The sequence below is a fragment of the Platichthys flesus genome, chromosome 15 (genome assembly GCF_949316205.1).
Source record: "Platichthys flesus chromosome 15, fPlaFle2.1, whole genome shotgun sequence".
Lineage (NCBI taxonomy): Eukaryota > Metazoa > Chordata > Actinopteri > Pleuronectiformes > Pleuronectidae > Platichthys > Platichthys flesus.
This window is the reverse complement of record NC_084959.1, coordinates 10,055,665-10,078,917: the sequence shown is the minus strand read 5'-3', so window position 1 is coordinate 10,078,917 and position 23,253 is coordinate 10,055,665. Positions and strand designations below refer to the sequence as shown.

The 23,253-nt window shown below is 41.4% G+C and overlaps 2 protein-coding genes across 4 annotated transcripts in view; one reads left to right on the top strand and one right to left on the bottom strand.

Annotated features, from left to right (window-relative positions):
- The window catches only part of sec24a (SEC24 homolog A, COPII coat complex component), a 21,689-nt gene extending 6,265 nt beyond the window's left edge, over window positions 1-15,424 (bottom strand). The window contains exons 1-12 of one of the 2 annotated variants that reach the window (XM_062406823.1): window positions 15,277-15,424; window positions 9,034-9,600; window positions 7,095-7,319; window positions 6,060-6,122; window positions 5,506-5,672; window positions 4,841-5,028; window positions 4,408-4,510; window positions 3,822-3,948; window positions 3,515-3,624; window positions 3,276-3,388; window positions 2,872-2,990; window positions 9-64 (exon numbers count right to left, since the gene is read on the bottom strand). In XM_062406823.1, the coding sequence (XP_062262807.1) occupies window positions 9-64; window positions 2,872-2,990; window positions 3,276-3,388; window positions 3,515-3,624; window positions 3,822-3,948; window positions 4,408-4,510; window positions 4,841-5,028; window positions 5,506-5,672; window positions 6,060-6,122; window positions 7,095-7,319; window positions 9,034-9,577 (1,815 nt within the window). In that variant the 5' untranslated portion in view covers window positions 9,578-9,600; window positions 15,277-15,424. Of the gene's footprint in view, window positions 1-8; window positions 65-2,871; window positions 2,991-3,275; window positions 3,389-3,514; window positions 3,625-3,821; window positions 3,949-4,407; window positions 4,511-4,840; window positions 5,029-5,505; window positions 5,673-6,059; window positions 6,123-7,094; window positions 7,320-9,033; window positions 9,601-13,442; window positions 13,833-15,276 lie in introns of those variants that run through there. The other variant, XM_062406821.1, reaches the window with a different exon arrangement.
- Window positions 14,668-23,253, top strand: sar1b (secretion associated, Ras related GTPase 1B). 2 transcript variants are annotated; one of them, XM_062406825.1, is made up of 8 exons: window positions 14,668-14,845; window positions 16,523-16,585; window positions 17,778-17,853; window positions 19,838-19,957; window positions 20,229-20,294; window positions 20,540-20,643; window positions 21,027-21,158; window positions 21,590-23,253. In XM_062406825.1, the coding sequence occupies exons 3-8, from the start codon at window positions 17,796-17,798 to the stop codon at window positions 21,704-21,706; spliced, it is 597 nt and encodes a 198-aa protein (XP_062262809.1). In that variant the 5' UTR covers window positions 14,668-14,845; window positions 16,523-16,585; window positions 17,778-17,795; the 3' UTR covers window positions 21,707-23,253. The 2 variants fall into 2 exon arrangements, with proteins under 2 accessions (XP_062262809.1, XP_062262808.1); XM_062406824.1 differs by lacking the exon at window positions 16,523-16,585 and having other exon boundaries at window positions 14,669-14,845.

Below are 23,253 nucleotides of genomic sequence, written 5' to 3'. Positions count from 1 at the left end.
ATTCTTACTTCTTTGCATTCATTGAGATTTACGAGAAGGCTGTCTGGTGTTGGTAAAAAGATTTCTGGAAAAACACAAAAAGTAATTGTTGAAACAAAAATAATATACACACAAAAACATTTATGTTACTATACTAATGAGACTTATTTTGAAAAGGACAGTCATTGGAAATAGATTCATTGCAACTGGATAAGAGATTAAGAGTCAAGTAATAACGAAAAGTGAATACACGTCGAGGATTTTTCTTGATATCTTTTGGGTTTCATACAAAGTTTCGAAATCTGGATCAATTTTCTCAAAACTGTCGCCAAATGCCGAAGTCAACAGTTCTCTGATAAGAGCTCACACCACATCACATAAAGCCCTGAACATCCCTTAGTTATGCTGCAGTAGGCACAACCATCTTGCACTGAGCACTTCTCTCACTGGCTTTCTCTGCACCCCAATCCCCATTTATTTATATTACTACTCATTCATTATAACAATTAGTCTGTCAGAACTGAAACATGACGGTAACACAACTGTTCTTGGTCTTTCATTACTCCCTCCCCCATCTCTCCTTCTTCTATCCCCTCTTTTCTGCCCATCTTTTCCTCTCTTCCCATCATGATTTGGCGCTATACAAATACAATTGAATCAGGCAGCCTGTGATTTCTTTATAATTAACATCTCATCATCTCTCATCTCATTTTCATCCGCTTATCCGGGGTCGGGTCGCAGGGGGAGCAGCTCAAGCAGGGGGCCCCAGACTTCCCTTTCCCGGGCCACATTGACCAACTCTGACGGGGGGATCCCGAGGCGTTCCCAGGCCAGTGTTGAGATATAATCTCTCCACCTAGTCCTGGGTCTTCCCCGAGGTCTCCTCCCCACTGGACGTGCCTGAAACACCTCCCAAGGAAGGCGCCCAGTGGGCATCCTTACCAGATGCCCGAACCACCTCAGCTGACTCCTTTCTAAGTGAAGGAGCAGCGGCTCTAATCCGAGTTCCTCACGGATGGCTGAGCTTCTCACCCTATCCCTAAGGGAGACGCCAGCCAACCTTCTGAGAAAACTCATCTCGGCCGCTTGTACCCGTGATCTCGTCCTTTCGGTCATCACCCAGCCCTCATGACCATAGGTGAGGATAGGAACGAAGAACGACCGGTAGATCGAGAGCTTTGCCTTGCGGCTCAGCTCTCTTTTCGTTACAACGGTGCGGTAAAGCGAACGCAATACCGCCCCCGCTGCTCCGATTCTCCGGCCAATCTCACGCTCCATAGTACCCTCACTCGCGAACAAGACCCCAAGGTACTTGAACTCCTTCACTTGAGCTAAGGACTCATTTCCTACCCGGAGTAAGCAATCCATCGGTTTCCTGCTAAGAGTCATGGCCTCAGATTTAGAGGTGCTGATCCTCATCCCAGCCGCTTCACACTCGGCCACCAGCCGATCCAGTGAGTGCTGAAGGTCACAGGCCGATGATCCAATGAGGACCACGTCATCTGCAAAAAGCAGTGACGAGATCCTCAGACCACCGAACTGCAACCCCTCCCCACCCCGACTACGCCTCGATATCCTGTCCATGTATATCACAAACAGGATTGGTGACAAGGCGCAGCCCTGGCGGAGACCAGCATCCACTGAGAACGAAACTGACTGGCTGCCGAGGACGCGAACACAGCTCTCGCTTTGGGAGTACAGGGATTGGATGGCCCTGAGGATAGACCCCCTTACCCCATACTCCCGCAGCACCTCCCACAGTTTCTCCCGGGGGACCCGGTCATACGCCTTCTCCAGATCCACAAAACACATGTAGACCGGATGGGCATACTCCCAGGCCCCCTCCAGGATCCTTGCGAGAGTGAAGAGCTGGTCTGTAGTTCCACGTCCGGGGCGAAAACCGCATTGTTCCTCTTCAATCTGAGGTTCGACGATCGGCCGAACCCTCCTTTCCAGCACCTTGGAGTAGACTTTACCAGGGAGGGTGAGAAGTGTGATGCCCCGGTAATTGGCACACACTCTCTGGTCCCCCTTTTTGAACAGGGGAACCACCACCCCAGTTTGCCACTCCTTTGGCACTGTACCCGACTCCCACGCGATGTTGAATAGGCGTGTCAACCATGACAGCCCCTCAACACCCAGAGCCTTTAGCATTTCTGGCCGGATCTCATCAATCCCTGGGGCCTTGCCACTGCGGAGATGTTTGACCACCTCAGTGACCTCCACCAGGGAAATTGACGATGAAACACCATCAACCTCGAGCTCTGCCTCCAACATAGAGGGCGTGTTATTCGGATTCAGGAGTTCCTCAAAGTGTTCCTTCCAACGTCCGACAACCTCCTCAGTTGAGGTCAACAGAGTCCCATCCTTACTGTACACAGCTTGGATGGTTCCCCGTTTCCCCCTCCTGAGGTGCCGGATAGTCTTCCAGAAACACTTTGGTGCCGACCGAAAGTCCTTCTCCATGACCTCTCCGAACTTCTCCCACACCCGCTGCTTAGCCTCCGACACGGCAGCAGCTGCAGCCCTTCGGGCCTGTCGGTACCCTGCAACCGAGTCAGGAGTCCTCCAGGATATCATATCCCGGAAGGCCTCCTTCTTCAATCGGACGGCTTCCCTGACCACCGGTGTCCACCACGGTGTCCGAGGGTTACCGCCCCTTGAGGAGCCTAAGACCCTGAGGCCACAGCTAGCCGCCGCAGCTTCAGCAATGGAGGCTTTGAACACCGCCCACTCCGGCTCAATGCCCCCAACCTCCACAGGAATGCCAGAAAAACTCCGCCGGAGGTGTGAGTTGAAGATACCTAGGACGGGGGCCTCCTCCAGACGTTCCCAGTTCACCCGCACTACTCGTTTGGGCTTACCAGGTCTATCCAGTTAGCCACGTCTCACCTTCGATGTCAGACACGATGAGCATCTGAGGCTGAGAAAGTCCCTCCTGAAGATTGTAGAAGTGGATGGTGCTGTCGAAGGTGATGAAGCCTACCTTCGTCCGCGAGTCTCCAGGAAGCCTAGGCCACATAAACACACAACCTTAGATAAATCTAGTGCTTTAACTACCTTCATCTTAATTTTAAAGCCTCACATAAACGTTGCAGTGAGACGTCATCCTGCTTCTGCTTTGTTAAATAGCTTTACTTTATGGCAATAATTAAAAAATATTTTCCCCAGTTTCTGGTAGAAATTACATGCTATCCCACTGCTGAGAGGATAAAGGAATACATTCATAATTGTGTTCATGAACAACCACGAATACACCGGTTAATATAAAACTGGAAATTTGATATTGTACATACGTGTTGATGTTTTCCAGCAGCAACTGACAGAACACATTCAGGTAGCCTGTCTCCACTGCATTGTGGGATACGTCCAGAACAAAGAGGTAAACAGCCGGCTGCGGTGGCCTCAGCTGGACAAAATCAGGTCAAACAGGTTTTATAACATGAGGGGGAAAAAACAACAAAAACACTCTCAATCCCACACATTCAGATGTCAAGACAATGCGTAGAAGAATATGAGCCAGCTAAATACTCACCATATACTCTGAAGGAGCAATGAACTCAATAGTGGCGTTCTGGACCTCAGGCCTTTTGTGTGGTTCTCCATACGATCTGCTGACTGGGTTGTACATAAACTCTTCTGGAACTACAGTCAGACACACAAGACCCGGTAAGATTTCAGTGTTAGATATTGGACTGTGCACTTTGTGTGTAATAGAATGCATTATTTAAAAATAATTGTATCCATTTAAAATCTTTTTATTAATTTTGCAGCTTCTACTCCACCTAGAAAAATTTAGTTTTTATGTTATACGAAACACATCAACCCTTTCCCCCTCTTACCATCATTGACCCGATTACACAGGTTGCACGTCCACCTCCTCTGGTCAAGGAAGGTGACAAACGGGTTAATGTAGGTCCTGCAGGACCGACATCTGACGATGGTGCTGGAAGTCACCACAGGAAGTTGCTGCAACAATAAAATTACAAAACAAAACAAACCTCTGTGTGAGAAGCTTCTTGTTTGCAGTTCACAGTTATTGGAAATTCAATAAAGACTTTCTTGTTAATGTTTTGCAACATTACTGTGGTCTGTTCTCAATTAAAGACAGACACACTCATACTGACAAATTTTGCCCGAAGGCTAATTAAATGTCAGTATTTAAATCAATAAGTCAGATGTAGTCATTGAATTGAAATATCTGAAAAACAATTGATGAGGTTGTACATGATATTTAAACTTATTCATCAAACTTTCTTGAGGATAACATACTAATCATCACTCCTCGTACCATAATCCTTCACATATTAATTCACATTAACATGACATCTACTAAATAGGGTTATTATACAGAACTGACATTAACAAGGTTATCTAAGTTGATTTCCAAGTATTAACTGATGTGTGTGCATTGGACTTATGTTTTACCGTGAGGTCTTTGAATGGGTGGAGCAGCAAGCCCAGCGGCATCTTGGCTTTATTGAGCAACGACTGTGTCTGAGGGATGCTGGTCAGCGTAGAACGGAAAACCCTGGAGACACAAAGACAGAGGGTCAAAGCACTTGACAAGCATAAAGAGAGATGTTGTCTCAGGTGATTCGCAGGTACCAGCATGGTATCTGGGTGTGACTTGGTTTAGTTAATGGATGAACATTTATTTGATCATATCGAATCAAATTTCCCCATGCAATGTTTTAAAATGTAGTCTCCGAACTACGTCACCATGGGCTAATTCATGGTTATGACAAAATAAACTGTAAATACTAAACATCACAGTAATATCATTTTTAAAGAATAACATTATAACATAAAGTTATTTCAGATAGATGCATACTGTTGCCGTTAGTCCACCATGACTTACTCTGGGTTGCAGTTAATCTTCTGCAGGTCCTGGGGCAAGCAGGGGGTCGGGGGAGGAGTCGGGCTTGGTGGCAGCAGGTTCCTCTCCTGCAGCAGGTTGACCACTCTTAGTGCCTCAGGGGTACTGGACTGGAGGCTCATGGCTGCCATGGACGGGCTCAGTTGGGCTGGCCCTGGGCCACCAGGTGGCTGGGAGAGGGGGAAACAACTTTCAGTCCATTTATTTACTGAAAACATATAACTGCCAAGCCACTGAGCCTTGATGGCCGACTGTAGATCTCTGCTGATATCCCAGCCTCCAAGTGTGAACACTTAAAGTGTTAAGGGTTTGACATGAGTCAGATATATCCGCAAATCAATGGTTAAAAGTATTATTTACTTATTGTCCATTAAACAACAATAAGTGTGTTGCATAAATAGAAAAAACTAAACTGTATGTGCTTCATACTGTAGAAGTAACTGCTCCTCATCAAGTCAACTTTGCTTCTATGAGGGTAAATAATCTTCATATACATACAAATGCAGCTGTGTCTCAATGACAACTTAACGCTTCTATAGTCCACATACATGTGAGGGTTTTGCAAGTGTACAAGATGAAAAGCAAATGCATAAGAGAGCAGTTCATGCCAAATGCTCTGTAGTACCAGGCTGTTGCTTCCTTCTCACCTGCTGGTATTGCTGAGATGACTGAGTGTAAGGCTGTGTGGCGCTTTGCATCGCAGGGTGCATGGGGGAGGGGGATTTGTGTGGTCCCGGTGTGTTCTGGTACCCAGGGGGGAGGGAGGGGTAGTGGCCCAAGTGCCGACCAGGTGGTCCGTGCTGGGGAGGACCAGCTGTTCCATGAAGAAAGTTCCATTAATATGAGAAATGTAACCTATTGAATAGCAGGGATTCCTGAAAAAGTGCATCTTTAAATTCTATGAAAATAATTCATACTGATGTGGCTCTGGTGGTGTTATTAACCTATGATAGTCTGTCACTGCAATTTTATGTAACATACAAATCAGGACAATGGGTCATTTGACAATAGTACTGAGAAGATATGATGAAAAAGATTCTGAAATAAAATAAAGAAATGCTTTGCATCCTCCAAAATCTGATGTGAAACAAAAGGACAATTTACCCATCAACTACAAGTGTAACTACTATGAAATCCACTTTGTGAACACAGAAATGTAGTATCTGTGTGTGTGTGTGTGTGTGACAGAAAATGTCCTTACCCATTTGGTTGTCAACATGATTATAGCTGTTTGATGGTTGGGGACCATTGCCAGCCATAGCTCCTGTTTCAAAGAAAACACAGATGAGATATGAATAATTGATTTTTGTCCCATGTCCCTACCACAGGGGCTAGATGTCAAATAGAAGGAACTACGGTGCAAGATACGAGGTGACACACTGATGATGGGAACTGATGTGTTGGGTTTGATGGTACTGTACTTTGGATCTTGTAGGATGTTTATTCAGAGGTCATATGGGAAATAGGGTAAGAGTGGATGAAGGAAAGACAAATAAACTACGAACAAGAACTGCATGTGTCCAAGGATGCACTGATACTGGGATGAAGTGGCCCCAACACCACTTATGTAACTCTAGGTTTTAGAGATCAAAAAACATAATATCAGTTAACTCATTATTTTCTGCTTTGTCCTTTAAAATAATAGACTTGAATTTAGTATCATCTGATTCTGCAGAACTTCATATCTGCTTTAAGTGAATAAAAAAAAAAAAAGAATTAGTGCATCCTTGGTTACAATGCGACATCAGCACGGAGAGGAAAGAATGGGCACCACGGCACCGACACAGCATCTAATATCTACAGACAGATTTGGCCACACCTGGACATTCAATATCCCCCTGCTGGCAGTCGGGCTCAGTGGGGGACTGAGTGCTGTTAAAAGTCGCCCCGCACTGAGCTGGCATGTAGAGGAAGGAGGGGAGGGAGGGAAACAACGCAAAGTGATCAGAAAAAATGGCGGGCTTTTAAAAATGACGAGCTCCTGGCCCAAGGTCATAATTTCATGATCGTCCAAGCAAAGCTCTCACCACACACACAATATGTTTTGTCATCTTATTAACATTGCATATAACAATAATTTCCTAAATTACGAAAATAAAAAGTTTGCTCTGAGTTTGACCTGCAACATTTCTACAAAGCTACAAACCAAAAAATGGAAATTAATGCACAAAGTATACAAACTGTTATGTGAAGACGAAGCTAAATTAAATCCATCAAGAATAAAGAAAGAATTTACCATCAGATCTGGGTGGGGGAGGTGTGACATTGGCCACTGGGGGTCCGGTGGGAAGTGGTGTCGGTTTCATGGAGGGTGGTGGGCCTGTAGGTGGGAGTCCTGAAGGTGGTGGACCTGTGGGTGGGGGCCCTGAAATTGGTTGTCCTGAAGTTGGGGGCCCATAGGGAGGCCTGCTTGGATGGTATGTGTGGGAAGCCATGGGATTCATTTGTGGAGGAGCAATACCTGATGAGAAAGACCTTATTAGGGCTTAACAATTTATATACATGTATTTAATATAGGGAGACATATAATGATTTCTTTTTTAATAAGAAATGTGTTAATCACAGTGTATAAAATGTTAGAAATTTGCAAATAATGTTAATCTCACCTTACCAGAGGGAAAAAGCAGAAATTCTAAGTTATCTATTACTAAAGTTTCTGAATCATTTATTATAAATTGACTTATTGCTTCAGCCATAATTTTGGTGACATTCACCACCATCCTCTCTGGTAAGACTGGGCAGTTAGTGAAGTAACTCAGGAAGAGTTACGACATCTAAAATTATGTTAAACGTTTGTGTCGTGTAAAACAAGAGCTCCCTGTGGTGTTGCCACATATCATGTAAAAGACCGATATCAAGCATCAAAGTGTTGCTGAAACATTAGAAGCTCTGACTGGAGGTGACAACAGCTGATGACACTGCTGACCCATAGCCAACTAATGTGAGAACAGTGACAGCCACGTCAATATCTACAAGCCAGTCAGGTCAAAGGTATCTGGACAGAAGCATGTTCACTCTTGTGTATATACAGGGAAGCCTGCAGGCATGGTGTATTAAAATACACAGGTTGATCTTTCTTACAACAGTGACACAAAATGGTAACTGCCAAACACAACAAAAAATTGGCTCTCTGGACTAACATCTACAATTTTAGGGAACACCATATCATGGGATATGCTGGTAGCACACAGACTGAGGCAGTCTTGTGACCCCTGCTTCTATTGGGGAAGTAATGCTCTTACGATAGTTCACACACGCGCGCGCGCGCACGCACACGCACACGCACACACACACACACACACAAAATCAAGGTTACCTAAAAAAATGCTATGACAAATCAATCAGGACTCTGTGGTACCAGATTACACAACCAACTTCTATCAGGCTCATATCACTGAGCAAAGCCAGATCCTTCAGAGAACACAATGATGACTACAACTGGTCTTTTGCTCTGACACTAAGAGCAAACTACTTCACAGGGGAACCTGACTTTTAAACCCTTAAATTAAACATACATCCATCATGATGCTTTAATTACCTAAGATATAGTCTTGATTATTTTGCTAATTTCATTAGTTGAAACAATTATTTCTCAACAATACAACCAGAAGCTAAAATTGACATTGGATTCATTCATAAAAAGCTGTATCATACTACTACTTTAAAGCACTCTGGAAACAATAAAATTATTATCTGGACTTTGTACAAGTTTAGTGTCATAAGAGTTTCTGGGAGGGAGATAGGGGCAGAAGCCAGCCAACATGTGGAGTGGCGGAGCAGAGGGCAATGTCCAGCTCCAACACATCAGCATTCTAGATATGAATATCTGCAGCAAGTCCCTTAAAGAAGAAAAGACACTCATAGCACTATAATAAATTGATCGAAATGGGTCAAGGTGGATATTTAGAAATATATCATCTATGTTTAGTTTATGCATTTAAATGAAGTGATAAAGAGTTGAGGCGCATCAAGATGAATTGGCTAAAGTTCACTGGTATGAAGGATGATTCATCGTTTTATCGATTTGACCTAGGGAGTGGCTGCATTACTAGCTTCTCAGTTACTACAACTGTGAAGTGTTGACACATCTCCATGTCATTATTCTTTTCCATTGAATTGTGCATTTACAGCTAGTGTAACAAGTTTGGCTTTCAGTGGTGCTTTGGTGCTCCTACCTGGCTGGTTGTATCCTTGCAGGCTGGTAGGGGGCATCCCGGGGCCTGAGCTGTATGCTGCTGATGGCAGTGGGGAAGGTTGCACTGGTGAACTTGAAGATTGGTTCACGTGATTTGCCACAGGCCCTCGGGGAGGCGTGCTTGTGGAAGTGGGTGGCCCCATTGGTGGGGGACCAGTGTTGTACTGCCATGATGGAGCCATGGGCTGCAGCAGCTGGGGGTTTGGATAGTAGCTACTAGAGGATGCTGCAGGAGGGGGCGGTGTGGCCCGTGCAAGGGACGGCCTGGGACCAGGGCTGGCAGACTGAGGGGGGGTATGTGATGGAGGAACACCCATTAGAGGCCTGGTCAACAATGGCTGGCCTAGGGGAGCTGGGTAGGAAGTGGGTGGTTGGCCAGGCTGGTAGGAGCTGACGGGGGGAATAGGCTGATATGCCCCAGAGGGGTAAAGTCCAGGGCCGGGGGGAACGGGAGCTTTGGACTGCATTGGATTGTAGATTGGTTGGTGGGTCATACCATAGTTGACCCCTGGGAGCTGCTGCATGGCAACTGGATTCTGTGAAGGACCTAAAGACAAACAGAAGAAAAATATAGGGAAATTATTTTCTAGTTTCTAAAACTATTAGGGTAACTTTACACGTCAGCTTTGAACATCTTTCCTTCAAACCAATCACTAGCAGTGCTATCACTGTGTTGAGGAAAAAAAAGCTTTTGGACTCAATCTTATATACCAGATGCCAAAAAGTGCACAAGGGTTGTATTTTTCTAGGTTACGCTCTTCTCATGCTTGAGCAGGGCCATTTCTGTAAGGCTAAAAGTCAAGCCATTAGCCTTCCAGACAGATGAACAGTGTTACAGATTCCTTGTCCAAATAAGTGACTTTTAGAAGAGCTTTCAATTTACTTTGAGTACTCCTCAGACAGGCGTTTTAGGCGAATCTCACCCGCCTCATACATCAAATGCCGCATGCAAATACCCAGATCTATGGAACAAGATCTTGCCAACAGCTAAATTAAAAAAGGTTTCAAAGTTATTGTTCCAGTGCATGGATGGTTGAGACGCTGTGTACAGTTATGGTGTAATTTCTTCACATCTGTTTTATTCTTTTCTACTTTCTATGCCCGTATTTACTGTATTTTAATACAGCAGAATTCCCAAACAAATATTTTCTCTACTAAATATTCAGATATATTGGTTTTCATCTGAAAAATGTTTTAGTGGTTAGTTAAACTTTTATAAGATTTTTTTTGAAAGCCAAACAAATCCCATCTACATGGAAAAAGAAGTTGACTAGTCAGCACATAATGTAGATGAGGGCTTGGGCGACCCACACTTGGTTTCCCTAAAGATCAAGGAGAACAAGGTAAAGAGGTTAATTTTTCTCTTAAGTTTTGTGTCCTCATATTACTTAGTAATTGTGTTTTTTGAACTGCATTTCAAAATTAAATGATATTACTGTAGGCTATTATATTTTCATTATTACTTTGCACTGAAACAATGTGCAACAAGTGGACACTTCACTTAATTACCATATGTACATTACAGTATTTCCATATGTATATTTATGTCACCTAATGTGCATGTATTTATCTGATTAACATCTGGTCTTTTTCTGCAGATATGCAAGTTTACGGAAACTTTCCGGAAACTTGCCATGGGAATATTCAGCTCGGGAATTTTGAAAAAAAAAATATATACGATAATTAAACGCTGAGCATTAAAAACATCATTCAAAACTGTATTTTAAAGATGTAAGGAATGCAGCACACGCTGCGTGTTGAATTTCAACCATGCACTGTGCATTTCTCCATCACATGCGCAGATAATTCCCAGCATCCTGCACACTAGAGCAGATCTATTGAGACCTGCTGTAGTGTGCAGGATTAGTCAGGTAAGTTTCGATGATATTCCTGGGGGAAATATATTAATATGCTGATTGAGGATTGTTCAGCTGTCCATCTAGCCTCTTTCTATTCATTTATCCATCAATTGTAAAATATCTTTAAAGACGATTCCAATTGTTTGGCCAACTATTTATATCTCTGGCATTGCATTAGTGATTTTTTACAAGCTTTTTTCTCATCTTATTCTACAGAAAAATTCCACGTGCACTATCTCATGTGTGGAGACATTTCACCCCAGCCAATGTAGAAGGAAAGGCTGTGTACATTTGCACATACGATGCAAAGACCTTTGTTAAGAATGACACAAAGATGCAGAAGCATATAGTCAAGTGCCCAAAGTTTCCTCAGGGCTCAAATCAGCCTATGACAAAACAAATGTTTATATTTATGTCTGTATATGACAAGGTAAATACAATAAGTATAAATTACCCACACAATTTGGAAAGTTTCCAACTTTGAATATTCCCGGAATTTTGCAACCCTAAGTGTGAATAAACTAAACGCTCTGAACTTCTTTTTAAGAAACATGAAATTATTATCTGTATCAGCCATGTAATAATAATCAGTTATCGGTAACGCTACATAAATGGAAGAAAAGCTAAATCAGTGGAGTGAAAGGGGATTAGAAAACAACTCTTATCAGTGAGCAAAAATGGATTAAGACACATAATCCCATGTAAATCTTTGTCCTCCCTGTGAGCAAGGGAATTGTAAGAACTGAAGCTCCTTGTCATTTACAGATCCCATCCAGTAAGAAAAGAACAGATATGGGATCAGCCCAGTCAGCCATAACAAATTCAGCCCAGTGCAAGGTAAGTCGCGATTAAAGTTGGAATTAAAGGGAAAAAGATCAAGCAGAGAGCATTTGCCTAATGTCTGTCAGTAGAACATAAACTCCAGCTAATATAGATTTATAGTGCGATACTTAAATGATTAAAAAAAAGACATTTTGAACATTTTAATTGCTGCCAGTAAAGCTGTCTGTATTCTTCTATTATTAAACACTTAATGAAATAGCATTGGACTTTGGGCAGGGCAGACTGACATCCTGCTATTGAGAGTACATACTTAAGTCATCTGAGGAAGCTTATACTATTGTAGTCTTTGGAAGAATATGGCAGAAAACATAAGTCGAGGAAGAGCCTACACTAAGTGTGAGGATTAGCGGGCTTATAGTAACTAGTTTAACTACAGTTGTGTTCAGTCTATGAAACTTGCTGATGACTTTCTCATGACTGCTTTATTTGATGTGTTCATATACCTACAAATATAGCTGCATGGTTTTTCTCTCTTCTGTTTCATTATCTCTATTTCTTTCTTCCTTTCTGTCAAATTGTCTGTGACAACAACTAACTAGCTGTCAAGTTATTCTTTCCCGCTGTAGTTTATATGTACTTCTCCCGGATGTCTGTCCTTTCACAGCATCTTCCACGGGTCTTCATTTCTGTTTTGCTTCATCAATAAAACAAGATAAAAGGTCTAAACCATCACCAATGACATTTAATTGCATGTATTCATGATTAATTCAGTTTGTCAGACAAATTCCTTGGTTAGTGATTAATCAGATGTGGGCTAGCATCACTTAGTGACATCTCAATCAAAGTGGATAAGACAAAGATAAGGGTAGATGTAGTGAACCGCTGGAACATGAGACTCACGTTTATCTACTGCTTGAGAAGAACAAGGGATGCACAATGAACGTGAGCTGCAGTTGCTTCATGTGCACTGTACAATATAACAGAATCTTTACACTTGTATCATAGATGCCACAGATTGTGTTCATGGGAACCAGTTAGACATGTTGCAGTAATGCCAAAGTTGGATATTTTAGTATTGGAGGATGGAGGACACAACACTGCAGCAACTTATCTGGATCATCCCCAATCTGCCACATGTACAGTAAAACGAACACCAGCTGTTTAACCTTCTAGAAAATCCTTATTGCAAGACCACGAGAGGACTTATTATAACACCATTGCGATAAGTCACGAGCGATGTAACGACACAACAAATTTTCCTGAGGAGACAAAAGTCAAAGTTCGTAAGTTTAAATGTGACAGGAAACGACAGGCTAGCCGGTTAGCTTGACACAATAATACAAATGCTAACAGTCTGATAATCACCCTAATGTTCGATTTTACCACCTGATGCATGTTTACCGTTTGGTTCGTCAACATGTTAGTGACGACCACCGTAAACCAAAAAACGGCTAATAAAGAGTGGCTAGTTTGTGAGCAGGTTAGCTGTACTTAGCTTACTTTAACGGCAGCCACTATTTTAGTCATCTTAAGTCAACAGGGCAACACGGGTCAAGATTAACCGAGGCGATCCCAGTATGACTCCGCCTGACAGCTCGCTCCTGCTCGGCTACTTTAAGTTACAGAGCAAAGCAGTTAGCGAATAGCCGCAGGGACAGTATCCAACACCCGCTAACACCCTTAGCTTGTTACGCCGTTTGCTCCTTCGCCTCGTTTTAAATTTCATTTAATTGAAAACGTCACTCACCGTTCGCATATGCCTGCCCCGTCCCTGTCCCGTTCTGAGAGTTGAACCCCGCAGTTGACATCTTGAAACGGACACCGGGAGCTAATTTAGAGGTGCTGGGTTCGCTAAATAGCTAGCTGCGTCTTTAGCTAGCTAACTAGCTGGCAGTCGCGGGGGTGACGTTCAAACCTGTGGCTCTGGCGTTGTGGCGTTTAGTCAAAGCGTCGTTCACAGCGACGTTTATTCCTTTCTTTTATTTAAAACAAAAAAGTTGACGAGCTAAGTTGCTATTGATCACAGGGCCATAGCTCCTGAACCGAAATCCCGTTGGACGAGCTACGGGTGAGGCCTCGTCACAGTAATCGTGTAAGACACTTCTCTTCTTTCGCCGGAAGTTGGGATCACCCAGCAGGATCAGCGTACAAACTGTCGGGCATGCGCAGTGTGTACACGTGGCATTTCCTCCGGTGCTCCTGACTTTACAGGCGTACCGGTAACAATATGAGGTGATTTTTTGGCCCGCTTCAGGACCAGAATTCACAATTAACCACAATTTTTTTAATATAATTTTAATATTAATATTTGGTCAATATTATTGAATTATTTGCTTTGTTAATTAATATATTGTGGGGAGGATCCCATGAGATTATTCCTCTTTCTGTCCATTGTCTTTCAAGATTAAATTATTTTGTTTGGTCAATGAAATAAATAAACTTAGAAATAAAATAAATAATAAATTTGGTGTGTTGTGATGGAATTGTTAAAATACATAGGTATGTTTTTGATTCACTAAATAACTATGTATGTATGTATATAAATGTTGGTTCACATATGTATATAAATATATACCATGTATATCATCATCATCAATATCATTATCATAATTTCATTCGATACTATTATTCATTTTAATAATACTAACATTGTTGTTATTAATACTATTATAAGATTATTATTTCTTTCGATACTATTATTCATTTTTTCTTATTAATAATATTGTTTTTTCCCCTCAAACCTATATAAAAGAAACACCCTATGTTGCACATGTTTACTTTAAAACTAAGCTAAACAATGGACCATTCTGTAAAAGGTACAGAGCTGATGATGACTGCGTAAAGTGTAAACACTAAAGGAAATAAGAGACTAAATAAATACAAATATAATAATAAGATAGGAACCTAAGATCCCCTGTGTAAGGCAGTTGCACGATCGGAGGGGTGAGTGTGAAACATCAACCGGAAGCGGCAGGGCAGAGTTTTGGGAGTAGTTGCTCAGCCATTGCAGCTTCGTGGCTCAGTAACAAAACACGAAAAAGCAGAGGAAGACCTGGCAGCTCTCAGGCCCTCCTTTTCCGACCGGGAGACCAACTTACATGTGTCGAGAAGCGAACACACACATTAAATTAGTCTGCACCTAAACAACAGGTAAGTGTTCTCGAACATTTTCTCCTGATAACCTGGGGGAAAAAAGTCTTAATGTGAGCGGTCGGCGTCTAGAACAACCCCGGCTGCTAACGATGCTACGTTAGCATTGCTAACACCCAGCTGGCTAACTCGGATATTATCTAAGAGCCTTTAGATTGATGTTAGCTATCGAGCCACTGGTGTGTGTTTTACTTTCATCCGTATTTATCAGTGGAAGACAAATATCGCCCTCATCACCACGCGACTCTGTTGTTTTAACGGTTGAGCATTTCTCCAGCTAACCGCTAATTAGCCGACGTAGTCAGAAACCACTCGATGCAACGTCGCCTCTCTAAGATTATGACACGTAGCTAGTGGCTTCCTACTAGCCCTCCCGTTAGTCGGCCTCGCCCAGGCTTTACACGAAATTGACTTACTTAAACACAACTTACTTTTAGTTCACTGTAATTATTCCGCTATTTGGGCCTTTTGCGCTTGTTTTCCTGACGCGAATCCCGGCGGAGATCAACGATCCATGAAATGTTAGCCGCTAGCGTAAAAGTTGGCTAACTTCACTGCTACGTTGACAGTGGTTGTGTGAACCGGACTGATGTGTCAGTCCACCCAAACTGCTCCAGGTCTCTTGACTGTGTTGTGGAGCCAGTCGCGAGAGCCTGAGGATCAACAGAGACAGTTTCTCCTCAAGGAAGGAAATGTCTTAATTATAATTTATGAGCTAAACATCAGTTTGAAGTGGCCGCGATGGCGCTTAAATAAATACCATTAAAATGTCAACAGGATGTCATTGTCATTCTAGTGAAAGACACGTTTCTTCAGACACTGGGGAATTAGTTAAGAAGGTGGATTTATCAGTAAGGTCAAGTTGTCATCAAAATTGGCTTTGTGGATTTTTATCAAGTGCACTTCATCAATGCTCAATATCTCTGATATATTTACAGAGAATGGTTTGTTTGCTTCAACTCTAGTTCAAGTTCAACTCTAATCCTAACCCGACAACCAAAAATGTAGGTCTCACCTTTTTATCACTGTCATTTTACTGCAGAGCAACAATGGTTTATTAATTAATCAATTTTGATAACATTTCAACAAAAATGTCAAACATTCTTTGCTTGAAAAATTTCCAAATTACATTAGAGCCGTATTTTGGCTAAAGCTCATCCATGACCCTAAAAGGAAAAGCGGTATAGAAAATGGATGGATGGATTATATTGGTTTCTTTCATTTTATTCACTAGGATGGTGTAAAATACACTACACTGTTTTCTTTAATGTGGTTGGTTACGCTTGTAGTACATATTTGCGTATGCCGGTAGTTGTTGTCAGTTACTGTAAAATTGCTTCACAGCTGCATCATGCTACACGTGGGAGCATCAGACTGTAACGCCTGCCCACAGTGTTGCCAGTGGGACTGGAGCATAGCTGACGTGTAGCTCAGCTGTATTTGTGTGGTCTTGACCTTTGGATACTTTATACTTTAGTCCTGGAGTTGTTTGCACTTTACGTAACTAGGGATAGAGGTCAGGACATGCCTACTTTTCTCTGGTGTGTCTTTAGCTGTCAAAGAAGAAATTTGATTCATTTGTGTGCATTTATTTCTTCGACGGATCGAACAATGTGGTTTCATGTCACTTCTGCTTACAAAAACAAGAAGTTTGCTTTTTCTGACCCATTTTCTCAGATTTCCACAAAACTTGACTAGGGTTCAAAAGAAAAGCCCGTAACAATCTGTTAGGTGTAACAGGTGAGGGGATCTGATTTCACCTACTCACAGCAATCCTATCTCTGATCCATTTTATTTTGATTGAAAAACAATCTTACTTGCTTATCCTGAAAGGCTTAAGACCTGGCTTATTTCCACGTCCCTTGCAGATGGCTCGTTTTGAATTAAACACTCATGTTGAGGAGCTGTCAGATGTGATCAGTGCTCTGCATGTTCTGTCCTCCTGTCCAAAGACTCCTACTGGAACAAGCTTATCATTCGCCGTAGAGAGCCAGTCATTGTCCTTATCACCACTTGTCAATAGCTGTCTGATAAGTCATTGCAGGACTCGTATTCATAGAAAGACTTGACACTTTTTTTGAGAGGTGCCGATTGGTTCTTAATGATCTAATTATTTGTCTCCTGTTGTCTGATACTTTAATTGGGTTTTATTTATTTGTAATTTATTCCCTGAAGGCTCTGGGTCACTAAGATATTAAACCACACTTTAGTCTTTGTTTAATGTGCCACCGAATAAACAAAATTCAACCTGAAAATTAGGAAGAAAATACTACGTATGGTTACAATTTCTGTCTTCTCATCCAAATGGTTCTTCACAAGTAATTCAAGTAATTCAAATCAACATGTACAGCAATTTTGTTTTTTACTGTAAATTTTGTCCTGTGTGTGAGACTTTAAAATAAGATGTTCACCTGACTATCCTGTCTTGTGAATCAATTTGGGGCGGTGTGGCCTAGGGGGTAAAGTGGTGGTTCTCCAACCAGAAGGTTGCCGGTTCAAAGGTTGCCTATTCAAATCCCACTCTTCCCTATGCATGCTGAAGTGTCCTTGGCAAGATACTAAACCCCTAAATGGCCCCTCATATATGTTGAGTGTACTAATTGTAAGTCGCTTTGGACAAAATCGTCAGCCAAATGACATGTAATGTAATTTAAGCTTAAATATTTGTTCATGCTCGGGCGTAAGAGAGAAACTTTCCAAATCTTCTCCAACAGCCAACACTCATTTCATTGTGCAGTATTAGTAATATCTCTGTTCAAGAGAACACAAAAGCAGTATAATGTCACAGAAAGCCTGCTTACTAAAAGAGGGGCAATGGGTAAAAGTACCAGCTCTGACTTAAACTCTTAATTCTCCACCATGTATTGTTCTGCTTGTGCTGTGTCAGCCTTTGTTTTCTTACCTCTGTTTTTTCCCACTTGTCATTTTTCAGGATTCAACAGCTCCGGATATGTCATTCATATTTGATTGGATTTATAGCGGATTCAATAACGTACTACAGTTTTTAGGTGAGTAATGGTGAATAGATACACTAGCTTTTTTTTTAAATTTTAGCTTGTTAAGTCATTATTTAATGTTAAATGTCTTAAGTAAAACTACGAATGTATTTGTAATTTGAGTAATTTCCTCAGTGATCACATGTAGACCTTTAATTGATAAAGCTACTGGTCTGTCAGGAATACAACACAATGCAGGGCTAAGACTGTTGGGAACAATTGTAGGCTTTGTTCCTTGACATCCTTTCTTGTTTTGGAGGAAATGGATTGGAAGGTGCAGTTTCTCTAAAAGTGTTAGTTTACTTTGTTCCTGCAGACACAAATCTGAAAAACAAACACCTGATGCTTCAGCAGACGCCACGCTTTAAAAGCAACATACAAAATGTTAGGCAATAAAACCTCTTCAGCAAAGTTGATTTCTCAGCTAAAACCCACTTGTGAGACAAAACACTACAGGTTATTGCACAATCAAAGAAGTGGATCCTATCCAGAGGGCTGAACATTATATCTAAAATATACCGTCATCACGATATCAACATGGTTGCGATACGTATTGCAAAAGACTGATTGAACTGTGGATAACTAGATAATAATAAATTAAAGATCCTAAGATCATTGACAGGCCCTGTCCAGTGTGAATGATAAAGACACAGAGAGGAGCAGTATCTTAATGCCAGAGCGGGTAACAACTGTAAAACAAAACCTTTTAACAGTTTAAACATGTATGAAAAGACCCTAAATGATCATTGTAAGCAGACTCAGTTGAGATGTGCATGGCTCCCTGGGTGTCTGCCCCGGAATTGGTGGCGCTGTAGCTGAGATGTGCGCAGAAAGACTTCAACACCGTATACCTGAGCATTTGTTTATTTATCGAAAGGTATATCGTCATCGTAACATTCCACTACGGTATCGCATCTTTTCCCAATATTGTGCAGCCATACAATTCACACTGATCAGCTTCTAATGAGGTCCACGAGGTGAGAAATTCATGGAGCTCCATCACAGGCTTCAGAGTCTTGATTGGGCCTCTTCTTCCTTTGTTGGAGCACTAACACAAGCTGGCTCATTGGTTTAGTTCCCGTTGAAGCATCACTTGCTATTTACAATTCTGTGTCTCAGTTATTGTCACTTAAAGGAAAAAATGCTTTCCAGGAAAAGTGTTTATTTTAAATCAGTTAGAAGCTCTTATGTGCACCAGATGTTGTCCTCACTAGCTCCTCTTTAGTTTATGTCAGAGCTGCTCTTGTGACGTAGTGGTTCCTGTTCTCCCTGTTAGACAGGTTGCATAGAGCTGTTATGAGTAATCATCTATTCAAGCTGACTCAGTCAGAAAGTTTACAAATCCACTGGATATCCAGGCTGACTCAGAGAGTCAAACTCAATGCACTTTAAACTCTTCAGCAAAGTTCAGGAAGGACCCTGCACCTGTCGTGTGCTGATCTGTACGAACGGATAGTCAGACTAAAATCTGTTAGTTTCCCTTCAAACTATAAAGACTCTTTGTATCTGCGTTCATGTGCAGATATATCCACTATTATTTTACACAATAAACAATGCAGAAAAGAGCCTGATCTTTTGTTAACGTGTTATGGAAACAAATACATTTTCAGAATATTTGTTTGTATTCTTCTTATATCATTATTTTATAGTAATTTATCTAAAATTCATATAAAACTTAAATTGTAAATGAAAAAGGATCCTATCGTGAAGAAAAGTAAGATTTGAAAGTATAGCTGAATGGTGTTCCTCTACAAAAAAGAGTAAACCTTAATTTTCAATTGTGCATCTAGGACACTACTCTGTATGTGTGAAACTACTACATGTCTGCGAACAAGTCTAACCTGGAGTTGACAAGTGTTGTTAAAACCATGAAAAACTATCAAAATCCAAATGATCATATTAATTCAAAACAATAGTATATAAGACAGTCTTATCATGTAGCCCATCTAAAGGATTTCTAGTGTCGAGGCTTGAATTCTGAGATGCTTTTTTTCAGGACTGTACAGGAAATCAGGCAAGTTAGTCTTTCTTGGCCTGGACAATGCTGGCAAAACGACGCTACTGCACATGCTCAAAGATGACAGATTGGGACAGCATGTGCCAACTTTACATCCAAGTGAGTGGATTCTCTCTCACACATGCACATTACACACCCAGTTTCACTCAGTTATGTATTGAAAGCCATCAGTGGAAGGAAAAAAACCACCCTGATTATTCACAAAGCCTTTTCATCCATTTTTAAATTAACCTGTTCAAACAGTCCTGTTGAATGGGTATTTTGTTGTTATATGAATTTGTGTTTTACACATGAAAATACACTATGTTGTTTATCAGGGAATTTTTAAAGATATTTAAAGAGCATTTGTTGATCACTTTCTCTCCTCTAGCCTCGGAAGAGCTGACGATCGCCGGCATGACCTTCACCACCTTTGACCTGGGAGGCCACGCACAAGGTGTGTGGACAGGGGGCAGTTTTTTTATCAGGACATGTCTTAGTGAAGATCCGATACCACTACTTTACCACTGATTAGATTGGGGGATAACATTATTGAGATTAAGTGAAAAGTTACATGAAGAGAAAAAAAACTGCTTACAAAATAATTCCTCCTATCAACACACTTGCTAATAAAACACAGGACTGAAGGAGACGGGACAGAACTCATGTTTGCTTTTGTTTTCTTTGTGTTTGTTCATACAGCCCGCAGAGTGTGGAAAAACTACCTCCCTGCCATTAATGGTATTGTCTTCCTTGTGGATTGTGCGGACCACGCAAGATTGGCTGAATCAAAATCAGAACTTACTGTAAGTACCTCCAATCTGCTCGGTCACCATCGCACTGTATTAAAAATATTTCCAAATATTCACAACTGGTGAATTATTTCTTTACTGATGGTAATAGTACCAGGAGATGCGTGATAGCAGTGGGTTAGTGGGTATAATAATTTGAAATGTATGTTGTTTTCTCATCAGTTGTATCTGGAAACATGTATATTGAACAAAATATTTTTGTCAAAGCATTTAATGCAAAACCAGCTTCCTTAAGACATTTTTACGATACAAGCAAATTATCCACAAAAGTTCTAGTAGACACTAAATATTCGTCTAACAATCACAATACATGTAACCTCTGTATCTTTTGGTCAATATTTGTCCAAACATTAATTGGACCTTGTCTCCCCTCCCAGGCATTAATGACAGATGAGACCATCGGAAATGTGCCTATTCTGGTCTTGGGAAACAAAATTGACAGATCAGAAGCCGTCAGCGAGGAGAACCTGAGGGAATTCTTTGGATTGTTTGGACAGACGACAGGAAAGGTAAGTAGAAACAAGAGCCGTATGTCAAAACACTACAGTCAACCTCATTTTAGAAATCTTAAACTCATCTACTTGTAATGGGAAAAGAGTCAGTCGCCTTTCAATAGGTATAAACATTGTCGATACCCTGTAGTTTTGGTGTTAAAAAGGTAATAGTAAAGCATGATGTCATTGTAGATTAACACAGTGAGTGTATGTACTATACCCTCCACTTCAGTTATGGTTTTAAAACTGACTGCTTACAGTCCAGGAGAAATATTTTCCAACTCCATTTCATACGCTCCAGTCCTAAATAAATGTCACAAGTTCAGCATACAGTATACTGTCTTCATGCAGGAGCTTCGGTCTTTACCCTTCGTCGAGCCAAAGAACAAGTTATCAGCCATTTCACATATTCAAGAAATGTATTTGTTTTCCTTCTTTTCTCTCAGGGTAACATTCCAATGAAAGAGCTGAACACAAGACCACTGGAGGTGTTCATGTGCAGTGTGTTGAAGAGGCAGGGCTACGGCGAGGGCTTCCGCTGGCTCTCACAGTACATCGACTAAAGAAGCCACACAGCCGAAAACCTACCGACACCACCACCACCAGGGGGCGCTAAAATCAACCACTCAAGATGCCCTACGTTGCCATCAGTACCACCATACTCAGCCCCATGTTTGGTTAAACAAATGCCTCCACCATCAGAGAAACCAGTACAACTTGATCCCAATAGACTTTTATTGGTCGAACTCTTGGTTCCGCACTTACAACATTCATACCTGTATGTGCACACATGACACACACACACACACACACACACACATTGTCATCTCTGTCTGTTTTAAGAGAGTAACATAGCATTGGTTCCACAGCAAAGGGTGTTCAAATTTAAACGGATGAGTCTTTTCTATATTGTCGTTTGCTGCCCTCTCTCTTCCTCCCTGCCATCTGTTGAGTGTGATGATAGACGCATTATAACTGTAAATCTGTACAAATATCAAAAACCTCTGGCGCCTCTTCCCCCTTCTTCATCTCAGTTTCAGCCGTGACAGAGAGAAACATCGCAGTACACTTTTTTTTTAACAGTAAAGATCATTGTCATCATTCAACATTGTTTTCAATCACCGTGTTTTGCTTTATTATTCTTTATTCCCTACAAGATTTCAATAAATGTGTGGCCACGTTCACAGCCCTCCTATAGACATGTGGCTGTTTCACCCATTTATATAAATGGACCAGTGCATTTATCACAGTGATCCATTTCTTTAGGCTACCTGGAAACCTATTGTTCCAGACTCCTATCTTGCGGGCACAGTTCTTAATGGTGAACTGTGGGCTCCCTTTTTTTTAAATATATAAAGACACATGGGGTGGTAGAGATGCAATGGGTGGCAAATTTTAATAAAAAAATAATTACCGGCTATAACCCCAGCAAGGTTTTATGGAATCGTGTAGATAGCACAGTGGTCAGTTGAGGCAAAGACAACTATTTAAGTAAATGAAACCTTTGAATAATAGATAATAACATGCAGTAAGCGATGAAGGGAGGTATATAGGGATGGTTGTAACACCAAGTAGTAGTCGACATTAATCGTTCATCTGGGTGTATTTTGCAGCGCAGGCCTTTTTACAGGGTGATTCTAGTCACTAAGGGTAGAAAATTAAGTACACAATCCCATAGTGGGAACATTTAGTTAGGCTTAAGACACCTCTAAGAAAGGGACCATGTGTATATGAAATGTACACGAACATCGTACATGGATTTTGTACTTATCCGTGGTATCCTTCGATCTATGTGCATTACCAGAAACTATTATGCATGCCTTGTTCTTTTGATTTTTAATGACCATTACTCCAGAGTACAGTGGGAGAGAAGAAGATGCCAAAATTTACATTGAGAGCTGATTATCATGTTTTGTTAGTTTTTCCTTTGTTTTTTTTTACGGAAACAATGGAATTGCGCGTAATACATTCTTTTTCTGTCCCCGTCTCTATGTCTCTTTCATTCCCTCATGACTAAGTGATGAGCTGTTCCAACAAGGGTGGGACTTGCTGTTGTTTGCATCAAAAAATGTAATAAATGTTTGCAATGAATAACAGGCTTTAACATTGA

Bases quoted from the DNA above. Each gene is read 5' to 3' on its own strand.
- sar1b (XM_062406825.1), top strand. From the start codon at position 17,796: ATGTCATTCATATTTGATTGGATTTATAGCGGATTCAATAACGTACTA. The intron at 20,295-20,539 runs GTGTGTGGACAG...TTGTTCATACAG, and splicing joins CCTGGGAGGCCACGCACAAG to CCCGCAGAGTGTGGAAAAAC. The intron at 20,644-21,026 runs GTAAGTACCTCC...CTCCCCTCCCAG, and splicing joins AATCAAAATCAGAACTTACT to GCATTAATGACAGATGAGAC.